The sequence below is a fragment of the Limanda limanda genome, chromosome 2, assembly GCF_963576545.1.
Source record: "Limanda limanda chromosome 2, fLimLim1.1, whole genome shotgun sequence".
In the NCBI taxonomy this organism is placed as follows: Eukaryota; Metazoa; Chordata; class Actinopteri; order Pleuronectiformes; family Pleuronectidae; genus Limanda; species Limanda limanda.
The window spans coordinates 19,631,102-19,643,156 of NC_083637.1; the positions used below are offsets into that span (position 1 = coordinate 19,631,102).

Consider the following 12,055-nt stretch of genomic DNA (forward strand, 5'->3'; position numbering starts at 1 on the left):
AAGCTTTATACTTGAACACTTTGAGATGGTGGTTCAAGTCTGTGGTTGTGTTTTTTTAAGCCGAACATGATAAACTTAGAAACGGCTTAGCATTAATCTCCACAGAGAAAAGTTTTGTTGCATTGTTACAATCACAATGACGACACTTTGGAAAAGGGAACAATCAATCACACCTGGTGTCGTCAGTGTCCTCTGCAGCCTCGTCATCGGCGTCCTGTTCCCCGTGCTCAGCGGGGGGGTCCGTGTTTTGTGAGTCTGGCGGGTTTGGGATGAACACCGCCGGACCGTTGTTGTTGTTTGGGTGAGACGAGTCTGTCTGCTCTGATTTGTTTTCAGCTTGTGATGGACAGAGAAAAAAAAAGTTTGTCTGGTGATGAATATGATGATAAAGGACCAAGCACTTTGTGTGGGAGGATACATTTTATACCCTCTTTATTCTTATCTTTTCCCACTTAAACCTCTATTCAACTGCACTGGCTCTCGTGTCCGTCTCACTGATACAAGATAGTGAGCTCAAGACAAAGACAATGATAACATTAAGGAAGTGGTGTGTGTTTGCGTGTGTGTGTACAGTGTGTTCCTCTACTGGTTTATCTGAAGTGTGTTGTTTAGTACCTTGTGTGTCGGTGTTCTCCGTCTTCTTTCCTGCATCCTTCTTGAACATCCTTTTCAGCTGCAGGAAGCACACACATACATATAAATATCAAATGGGTTTTACAACAGAAAGCAGAGTTACATTTTTACCAAAACACACATGAACAGATAGCAAATTCTATCCACACCTTTCTGGCCACAGGGTCTTCAGGCAGGACAGGTGCACCCTCGGGTCCCTCACAGGTGATGCGTGTGGCGTCCCCCTTGGCGGGAAAGATGTAGAGGGCCCTCTCTCCCAGTTGCCTCTGGGTGTGGTCATAGTAGCCCAGACGTCTCACCCTAAACCCAACCAGGAGAATAGCATTACATCATGAGGAACAACACACAGTAACAGTTTCTTCTGTTATTCAGGCCTCAACTCAAACTGAACCCAACACTGAGAATATAGGGAAATACCTGAAACAAAAGCATACTGCAGCTGTCTAATTTATTTAAATTATTAAAGCTGCAAGAAAATAAAACTTAAAGCCATGATAAAACTTAAGCTCACAACTACGACTAGAGGAGGGGATGCATAAATACGGACTGAAATTTTGACTGACCTGCAGAGATTCTCCTGTGTGATGGCGGAGGGAGGTGGATAGACGCTGTCAGAGCCTTTCGGGGAGTAGCTCTTGGTGATCCACGTGACCTTCAGTTCAACCACCTTTACCTGAGGGAAACACAATGACACCACAGTTTATGAACAAGAGAAGAGCTTTGCACGCAGCAATCCATCAAATTGACTAAGAGTTTCATGTATTCATTGTTTTACTCCATCTTACACAGACCTGTGTGTCCATGAAGAGCTCTACAAGTCGGAACAGTAACACTTGAAAAGTCTAAACTGATTTTTTTATCCTGATATTACTGTAGTGATTTTAATCCTTCTGTGTCATTTGCAAAAACAATGAGCAGACACCAGTGTACAGATAGACAAATAGGAAAAAAAGGACAAAATATACAACACACTGATTTTAAGTGATCACAGTTCTGATTTGCCATGCACCAATTGTTTGGATGAGTCTTTAAAGTGGGGTAAGTAGGTCATTCACATTCTGCGCGTAAATAGCATTGAACAGATTCCTTAGTAGTATTGACTATCACATTTATTCATCATGGAAATTTCTCCACTGCAGCTGGAAGTGATGAAACCTCAATACAATGAATAGATGCTCTGAAACTGGTTGTGATACACAAATAAATGATGGTGTAAATCGAGTGCGATACATCAATATCATCTTGTTGTCTTACCTCTTCTACCACCACCCTGAACTTGCACTTCCTGCTGAGGACAGGTTTGACCCCTGACAGCCACTGTACATTAGAGAAGACTTTGGCTGGACCGATGAGGACCTGGCCTGGATAGAAACCATATGCCTCATCGAAGAACAGACCCTGGAAAGCAGCACAGTAACAAGCTTTTAACAAAAACATTTTAAAGAATAACTAAACATTTCACCTGATGACAGAGGTCATGTGATTTCAATGAAGCGTATACATTTTTATCTTGCCCTTCTTCTGTACATTATTGTTTAGAAAATCCAAATATAAAAGCTTTTGGGAGAAAATTCAGTGACCTGTTAAAAAACTCTGATCTTTAGATGGATCACATTCTAGTTGTTACATATCATTAATAAAAGTTACAGAACACATGGTAACCACAAACCTTGGTGAAGAGATTTTTGATTATAAACTGTTCAACGACCAATTTCATGTGGAAATAATGTTACTTTTTGAAATATTTGTTCATAATTAAAAAAAGGGAAAACTCGTTTGTATACATTAAATGCTAATAAGTCTGTATAACAGTGTATAACACCTTGAAATCCAAGTCATTTTTATTATTGTTTAAATTTGGAGAGAACCACCAAGTCACGAATTGTAAACAAATAGAAAAGCAATGGAGATAGTTTTAATCACAGTGGACAGAGAGACTTAAACCTACAAATAAGTACTATAGATGAATAAAATGTATCCCAGGGTCAACCAGCAGAACAACTATTAACAGCTTCTATCAGACAACTCATTTCCACCATGTTTCAGTGATCGGACTTGCAGCAGCAGAAGAGAATTTCAAACAGGGAGTTTACTTGAAGTGAAAGATAAGAGCTTGAGGGTACGTACCGAATCACTGACATGTGGACAGACATCGTAAAGCTTGGCACCGTCCTCCACACTCATGGAGCACCTGCAGGGAGACACAGAGACACAGACAGCCGGTTGACATCCAGTGATGAACGTGTGCCAGCATGGGGCAGACTTACACACGGTCACAGTGCATGTTTTATAATCTCACACCAGACACACAGTCTACCTTGCTCCATTGGAGAGTTTGAGGATGATGTGATTAGTCAGGTCGTACACTTTCCCCAGCCAGAAGTCATAGGCAATGTAGTCGCCATACATGAAAGACTTGAGAACACGATCACAACAGGACAATGATCAGTTTTACATTGTTATCAAACATCAACAATCATTAAAACAATAACTTTTCTCCAATCCAAGCATTTTTGTTTCATCCGAGGCTGATCACCTGATTGCTTTATAACACCATGACCATTTCCCAATAAAAAATATACATATATTTACATATGCGCTAGATTTTTCCAGTGAAGCAACCAGAAATGACAGGATCGTACAACACTAGTTACTCATCGGTTTCAAAATAAAAGGTTAGTCTCTTACCCAGACGTGTTGCAGGTCTTTGCTGTTCACTGGATACAGAACACAATTAGTTCCCACTAGTTTCACTGCACACTCGATGTTAATGTTGGTCACAATACCACACTGGTTGTCCTGTAATGTAACAAACACAGGCTCAGCAACGTGTCATCATTATCTGCATTATAATATCCTGTCCATCACATACACTTTAAGGTATCGTTTGTAAGCTATTCAATTTTTGGTAAACAACACTTTGATCCATAAGAAAATTAAAATGTCATCAGTTTTTATCCACATTGAGCGGTGTTAACACAAAGCCTCTGTTTAGTCCTCTGTTAGCATCAACCTGCAGTTGTATTCCAGTCATGTCTGATGCAGCAAAAGGAACAGTGACATGACTGACAATGGGAGAGAGATGATTGAAAAAGAGCAAGCAAGGTAACAAGACAAAAAAGGAAAAGGTAAAGTGACAAAAGAAGAGTTAGAGACAAAGAAAAGATGCAGTCTGATGACTTCACTTACACTGGAATGGTTCCGTCGTACAATGTCTCTGATGACAATAGATCGGTCTTCAAGCTTCAGCTGTATAAGAAAGAATGAAGAAACTTTAGATCTGCTGAATGACTTCACCTTTAAGACGTCCTACACCAGCACAAGCTGCTGTCACTGAAACTGGATCATCATTTCTTATTTTGGCCCCACTGCAGATCAGTGACCCGGCGCTGAACTGCTCACACTCAGTCCATGACGATATAACTGATCGGATTTGTCACACCCTTGTCAGAGCAGTGAGGACACAGCGACATGCACAGTCAGCAGAGCCAAGATGTCCCCCGAGAGGAGATGAAACGGTTTTGTCGCCTAAACAGAGACACATTTCACTGAGCTGGCCAGCATTAATCCAGCAGCATGATGACCACTGAAGATGTCAAACACATTTCCACTAGGGACGGGAATCGGCAGGGACCTCCCGATACGATACTATCACGATACTTAGGTGGCGATACGATATGTATTGCGATTCTGTGGGTATTGCGATTCTGTAAGTATTGTGATTCGATATTACGATTTCTTGAGATTTCTTTTGGTTATTTATTTTTTTAAATACTGGACCATGGAAAAAAGTAGAATCATACCTTAAAATACAACACAAATCAACTTCACTTAGAGCTTTACAAGTTTTATTTCAAATATTAACATTAACTTAATGACTGCCGGGCAGCCAATAGAGAAAATAAATAAAAATGTGCCCTATTATTGTATAGCCCCAGTCAACTGCACACAAACTGACAGATTAAGAAATGTATGCGACTTAGGCTACTTTTAAACAATAAATAAAAGGTAAATTAAATAGAATGAATAAAAGTTTACTCAAAATAGTAACTTTGAAATAAACAAAAAGTAGGCTATGCTTCATTGTTGTTTGCATGTAGGCTATGCAAAGCTAGTGCTTGGGTATTTTTAGATTCTTAGCCAAAAACAAGAACTGGTCAACAGGCTCTGGGGTGATGTTGCTCCTCCCCCCAATATAGCCCCCCCGTATAAAACCAATAAATATATGTTTTAAAAAAAAAAAAAATTTAAATCGATTTGGGAGGCAGCATGGCGATTTAAAATAGTCATTCACAAGAATCGCGATTCGTAACGGAATCGATTTTGTCCCCCATCCCTTATTTCCACGATAAATAATTCATCAACATAGACCTAAAAATAGGATCTGGAAAAGCAGACTGAGGGACAGATGAAGCCAAAACCTGTATTGATCAAGATTTACAAGCCCAGAGAGCGAGAACAAGGGCAGAGAGCTGTTGAGCTAAACTTGGCACAAGCTCAGCTCCCTGAGGAAAAAAACCTTGTTCCTGTGAGCAAAGTTCCACTGCGTCACACTAGGCCTGATAGCAACTGTTCAGACTGAAGACACAGAATTAAAAAGCAAAACTAAAACATGCACAGGCCTGCATGAGTACCTTCCATCTGTATATAAAGATGGACGACACATCTTCACTTCCCCGTACTGTGCAGAATGGAGGCCAGAAGATCCAGGATACGAACGCTGTCATCTTGCATCAATACCTCATTTGGAGCCAGAGGGGATATTAAAGATATTTAACTATTCAGAGCAGTGTTGGATTGACGGATGCATCACACTGCCTTCTGGCAAAAATCCTGTCAACACCTGCAGCCTTGTATTCTCATTACAAAGGAATGGGCAGATGAGGAAATGCACCTGCATGTGAAGCATAAAGACTAATAATCAACATAACAAAAAATCATTCCAGTTCCTTTAGTTTCTTTAAAAGTTTGAAATATGAACTTCCTGACATTTTCTAAAACTTTCAACCACATATCATAATTTTTTCTTCATTAGTTTGTTCTGTGTCCTTGGTTAATACTTGAGTTTCAAACTGAGCTAATAATTAAGCTTAAGGGTCTATTTAAGCAAACAATATGTTGTACATTAGCACTTTCCTGAGTTGGCATCCAAAACCATCAACTACATGATACACAAAGCCTCACGCCCTATCAGTCCTGGGAAAGAGAGTGAACGAAAGAATGAAAAAGGAAAAACAGGAAAATAAAGATCAACCCATTTTTCTAGATCCACTTCCAAATTCAATGGGCTCATCATTGGGTCATATCCCACCCCACACATTTTCAAACAGACAAAAATAAATAAAATTATAATAATAATACTAAATGCAATAAAACAAGTAACCTCCTCAGTGGAGGCAACCAATACAATGATCCTGCTGATCTCAGCACTTATCTTTATAAGTTATATAATATAATGTACAACAAAGGAAGGTGTAGACAATACTGACTCCTGTCACTAACACATGTATATTGAGTCTACTCTACTTGACCTCCTTGAAATTGAATAGAGTGGAAGGGGAAGATTTTGCACACGACAGCTGAGTCAGGTTGTACAGTTCTACTAAACAACAAGTAGAGAGGTCTGCAGCTCTACTGAAAGTCAACCAGCATTCACACCAATATATCATCCATTTACTTTTCAGCACAAAGTACTGCTGCTATTATTTCCTCACAGCCTCTCTGCAAGTCATCAACTTTTATTGTCTTCACTGCTGAGGGACGATCTTACCCAAGAATGTACTGGCAATCAAAGTCAGGAGCACGGAGATCAATCATTGAACGGGAAAGTAAATCATGATGTTCTAATATAACGTTTCCAACCTCTGCAATATAAATATCAATTTATGGTGTTTGAAAGATAAGTTCCCTGATTAGCTAAACTTTAAACAGCCATAATATTATGAATTAAGGCAGCAGATCGGCAGAGTTTAACATGTGCATTACCTGATCCCCCCCCCCCCCCTCTTTTACCTTGATTAATGTGATTATCTTGATTCGCAGTTTGGTTTCATTACTTTGTCTTTACACAAATTGTAAAGACTTGACTCTCTGCAGCACTTTGCTTTAGTCAAATAAAGTAATAAATTACATTTTAAAAATTTCTACCAACAGATAATAAAAAAAAAAAAAAAAAAATTATTATATGAAAAAGATTGACTATGAAATCTTCACTCAAGAGCATCAACACAGGACAAGACAAAAGCCTGTTCCAAACAGGCAGGTTTTCAACGAGCACTGCACTAGTCGCAAAAAAGAAAATGTCAAGAAGAGTGTTTTCAAGAATCTACCTGTACGAGGCCGAACCTCTACACTGTGAGCTACAGCACAAGCTGCTCTATTGGCAGAGCACTCACAGCTCAGTGGCAGCCAGCGCCTCTGAGTTTGGGCAGAGACAGATGGAGGAAGAGGAGGAGAAAGTAATTAGGAGTAAAGAGATTGAAGAAATGAAAAAGATGGGGCCTGCTGCCGACTAAGTAATGACTGGAGAGGAGAGATTTTCAATCAAATTTCACTAAAGTTGGGAAAAGTGGAGGAGCACCTGTTGGCAGACTCTTCTCAATCTTAAAATCAGGAATGATGAAGCAGCATGAGGGGAGGAAGTTTTTAGTTGTAGCTGGTCGAGCTGTTATCATAGATTTTAACTGTGCTGTCACATCCACACAACGACAGTCTGGACTTCATAGAGAAGGAAATATTTTACCATACTTCACAAACAATCACAAAACAAGCAGCATGAGACTCCAAAAGTTCGGTCTTAAACTGCTTTATGGACGGTAAAAATATTATGGACCATAGCACAAGAACACGTACCACCAGCACAAAATAGTGCCAGCTAGTGGTAGTTTGTGGTAAAGTGAGCTAGAGCGAGGTAGATAGAGGTGCAACACTGGCAAGACAGTGTTCGATGATTTGACCTCAGGAGTGTTTGTGACGTATAACGTGACTCACCAGGAGAACATGAAAACAGAAAGAAAAACTCCTCTACTGACAAAGGGAAAGGAGTCAATCACCTTTTTTGCAGGTTTTACCTAAATGTGTGAAAACGATAAGTAGAAGAAAGTTCCTGCAAGTCATGCCAACTCTTGAAATGGGCTGTGTGAAGACATCCAATTATAGGAGTGATGGACCTGTGAGGACATTGTCACACACCCTCTCCCACACACACACACACGGGTCATTGGCAGCCTCTGCTTTGCCTCACTGTAACCCTACTCCACTGAATTCTGGAAGAGGAAGAGCGTGTGTACGATCGATGAGTCGCCATGTTCCCTTGAAATCTATTAAACAGCAGCCTGTCTGCTCCCCATGTCTCTGCTGCTGGGGGTTAGTGCACGTACGCACACATCTCTTCATTAATATTCTCTCAGCGCATCATGCTGCAGTGCAGTACATGGGCAGATTTCTTCAACAGATCAAAAACATTGTTTAAAATCAATATATAAATTCAACATTAAGACACCTTAGATAACAGCTATATTACTGAGGACCTCAACAGGACCTTTTAAACAGCTGTTAGTGGTTAGTCTTACCGGCTAATATTGTGTAATTTATATTTCTCTTGTAGAGATGAGGGATATCTTGTAATTGTAAGATTAAAAATTAAAAATTCTGCTACAGAGCAGCACGTCTCTGCAGTGGGTGTGATTCCTCTCCAGTAAGAGAGGAGCGAGCAGAGAATGTCGTTATCCAAAAAAACCATAGTCCTGAAAAAAGCCTTTCCAGATTCTATTACAGTTTTCTTCATCGTGGGAGGGATTTCTTTGGGATGTCAGCAGTCTAATGTGCTGCTTGAACAGAGGATTGATAGACTGATCACCCTGTTTTTTGCTTTGCATTATAAACAGTAAGCTATCGTGAAAAATGTTTAATTCCTGCTCCCTAAAGGAATCTGTAATTTATAAGTGAAAAGTAATCAGTGGATTTGTCTCTGGCATTTGCAGTACGTTATGTGGATCCTTCCATAGCAGAGACGGCTACTGCCACTAATTAATTTTCTCATCAGGCCAGGAAGAAATCAGCTTCAGTTGATTTCCAGAGTACTTACTGCTAGTTTATGTATCTTCACTTTACCTTTGGAATAAACGTTTACGAAATGATTACGCAAAAACTGCCCAAGCGATTTTGTTGAAACTAGGTGAAAGGAGAAGGTGCGGGCTGAGGAAGGAACCATTAACTTGTGGAGAAGATTTGATTAAGAGCGTGGATAAAGGATTTTTTTCACTTCCTTTGCAGGGTGCAGGATTTTTTTTGTGAATTTCTTAATGAATAATGCAGATGAACTTTTGGTGCATATCTGGATAATGATCTGGATTTTGAGTAACAAAATAATAATTTTTGGTGGGTTACTGTACAGTAACAAATATTACTATACCATAGCAAGGATATTTTGCCTGTGTTTAACAAAAGCAGATGGCAAAACATTTCTGTGTACATGGTTTATGTATCTGATCATAATACATGTATTTGAAACATGGTGATAAAATGGCCGATCAGCCTTGGCGGAGGAATGCTCTCACTGCGGGACCTTATTTTTTGGTTTTGGTGACTAAACTAATTGATACAACTCAAGCTGAGGAAGCATCTGCCATCATGGTAGATAATGATGAGAACACTGAATAGGGTGTTTACATGCCAGATATTAAGGCTTCTCAATAAGGGATTATCTAACCAGGATAACGCTTTATCTGGGTTTGTTATGTGAATCACTCGTTCAGGGGGAGTTTACACATTTGTCCAAAGGTTTTGGTTAAGAATTTAAAAGATTGTGTTAGGACCTGTGATAGCAACCTGGTGACCTTTGATACCTTTGACTTGGGCTCTTTGATTCACAGAAAAGGGGATGGTCTTGAGTTTTTACAGTCTGCAAAAGAAGCAGCTGTTTGTCGAATGGTAGGAGGCTTCTTCATGTTACCCATATACAAGGCACATTGAAACAAAGCTCTGTCAAACACATGCCCAGACTTTATAGCTGCGGATATTTATGCAATTTCAAAAACACCTTGAGTAGTAGACACGTGCACTCTATACACAGTACATCCCTCATTAAAACAGGACTCGAACACTTCCCCTCCTCATCCGCATGCATCCTCCGTCACATGTACCCACCGCATTACTGCAAACACAAACTGCACAATGATGAGAGAACTAGACAGCTCGAGTACAACAAAGCAGCTGACTGTTGCTATGGCTCATGTAGTGATGATGAGGAGAGGCGGTGAGGTGGTGGTGCGCAAGGAGTCAGACAACAAAAGAAAAAGACCTGCCTATTTGCACACACAGATACAAGAGTGACTGTCTATTTGTGTGCGGTGATGGAATACAATCTTGGCTACTTCTCCATTCAAGCTGCAGTGGTAGAAGGGCCCGGACTGATAACAAGAATCGATGGAGGACGGTATTTGCTTGGACTTCCCGGCCTAATTAACACAAGTCATTATTCAGGTGCTGTACGAGGAGGAGAAGGAGGAGGAGGAGGAGGAGGAGGAGGAGAAAGAGACACTGCAGAGGACTGCAGCTCAGGGCCACGCCTGTTCTCCACACTGATAGTTCACTACGCCAGGCTCTGTCATTCTGGTTTCTGTCTTTCTCTCATTATCTTCATTTCTGTACTAACAATCCTTCAGATCAACAAACACAAGTCAAATGGATTCAGAAGTAACAGGTGCCATACTAGGGTTTCTCGCCTGCCTGTGCCCTGTATATCCTATGAGAAATTCCACTCGCAGATCTTCCAGTGCAGTCATGATGACAGCGCCACGCCCTGCACCTCAGCCTTCAACCTCTGACAAATCAGCTTTCTGCTGAACCACTAGAGCTGGGGAAATGAAAACTACACTATTCTTCTCCTAGGGGAGAACAGACCAATTCCTTTCAAAAAAGGACTGGAGCGAGATGTATTTCCTGCGAGCCATTAATTGCCCGGTCTACTTCACACAGATTTGAGTCTTATTTAACTTAGACACACTAAATCCTGAAACTCTCCAGCCAAGTTCCTCATTCAGAAACTACTGGCTTTAAATCCTTTTTCAGTAGCTTAATAGTGAAATAATATTAAATAACATTTGTTATTAATTGATTGTTTTGGATGAAAATGTGGAATTCACAAATGTGTTTGTATTGCACTGCAGTTATATCCCTTTGACAACCAGTGCAGTTTCTATCTTCTCCCTCCCCCCTCCCCCCCCCCCCAGATTCATTGAAGGCGACTGTGACCTTTGACCGCCAAAATAGAATCAGATCATCAGAGTCCAAATGAATGTTTGTACCAAAATTTGAGACATTTTCTTGAGGCAGTTTGAAATATCACTTTCACGATAATGGGATGGCGACAACCCCGAAAAACATAATGCGTCTGGCCAAAGGTTGTTGCCCACGCGGAGGCATACAAATTCTTAGATCCGCCGCCTGGTCTGGATCCGTATCAAAAGGTCGTGGGTTCCTCCCTGACCCATGTCACATCCTTCTTTTTATCGTTATCAGTCCAGCGGTGGAGGTAAAAATTCCCTAAACCACTGCACTTCTCTGCTTTTCATCCGTCTAGTCATCCTCCAAATGTGGTGATATATACTGTTACAAAATCAATACTCATTTACAAAACTGTCAAGAGTGGGTGTGCCTCGGTTACCCACTTGCTTCTCTTTTAATGGTGCTGCACACTGCACTCCCTGAATAAAATGTATACCAGACTTCATCTATATCATTTTAGTTCTATTTTTAGTTATAATACATACCTGATATTGTTTCTTACTACATAGCCTTTTTATATAAATATTTAAAAACATTATTGCAATGAATGAAATGAAAAAGGTAGATTTCCTTAAATGTGGGGAAGCAAAAAATAAAATACAAATCAATATCAAGTCCTTGGAGCCCTGGTGGATATGGCGATAAACAAGTGAAGCATCAATCCTCACACCCTGACACTTTGTTCTTGCTGCTGCAGGACGGTCTGTCTGACTGAAGGCTATTGATTGGGATGCTTAAGGGTGTGTACAGCTCTATTAAAAAGAGAGCAGGCACATGGCCTTTTACCCATTGAGACCATGGGAGAAGGTCAACGGAACTAATAGCACAAGGTATATTTGACTGAACAGTTGCCTTACTGTGTAGCTTGAGGGGTGATGCACCAAAAGACAGATGGATTACAGATACAGAAAAAGGAGGACGGCTTCAGGACAGAGAGGTCATAAACAAGCAGAATAAAATGTAGAGAAGATGCAGTCCCAAAGAGGCTGAGAATATAAGATGGAGAAAAGGAGAAGGAGATACTTAAGAGGGGCAATCATGAAAATAAAGAAATAGATGGAACAAGTGAGGGGAGAAGGTGGTAAGAGGGTGGAGGGTGCATTGAGAGGAAGACAGGGTGTAACGGGACTAAATG

At 40.5% G+C, this 12,055-nt stretch overlaps 1 protein-coding gene across 1 annotated transcript in view; it reads right to left on the reverse strand.

Moving 5' to 3' along the window:
- Window positions 1-12,055, reverse strand: part of ube2o (ubiquitin-conjugating enzyme E2O) — a 32,895-nt gene that overhangs the window by 9,729 nt on the left and 11,111 nt on the right. Inside the window, exons 2-10 of the mRNA XM_061066863.1 lie at window positions 3,823-3,882; window positions 3,322-3,432; window positions 2,951-3,048; window positions 2,761-2,824; window positions 1,888-2,031; window positions 1,197-1,306; window positions 783-933; window positions 616-673; window positions 174-336 (exon numbers count right to left, since the gene is read on the reverse strand). Of these exons, the coding sequence (XP_060922846.1) occupies window positions 174-336; window positions 616-673; window positions 783-933; window positions 1,197-1,306; window positions 1,888-2,031; window positions 2,761-2,824; window positions 2,951-3,048; window positions 3,322-3,432; window positions 3,823-3,882 (959 nt within the window). The remainder of the gene's footprint in view (window positions 1-173; window positions 337-615; window positions 674-782; window positions 934-1,196; window positions 1,307-1,887; window positions 2,032-2,760; window positions 2,825-2,950; window positions 3,049-3,321; window positions 3,433-3,822; window positions 3,883-12,055) is intronic.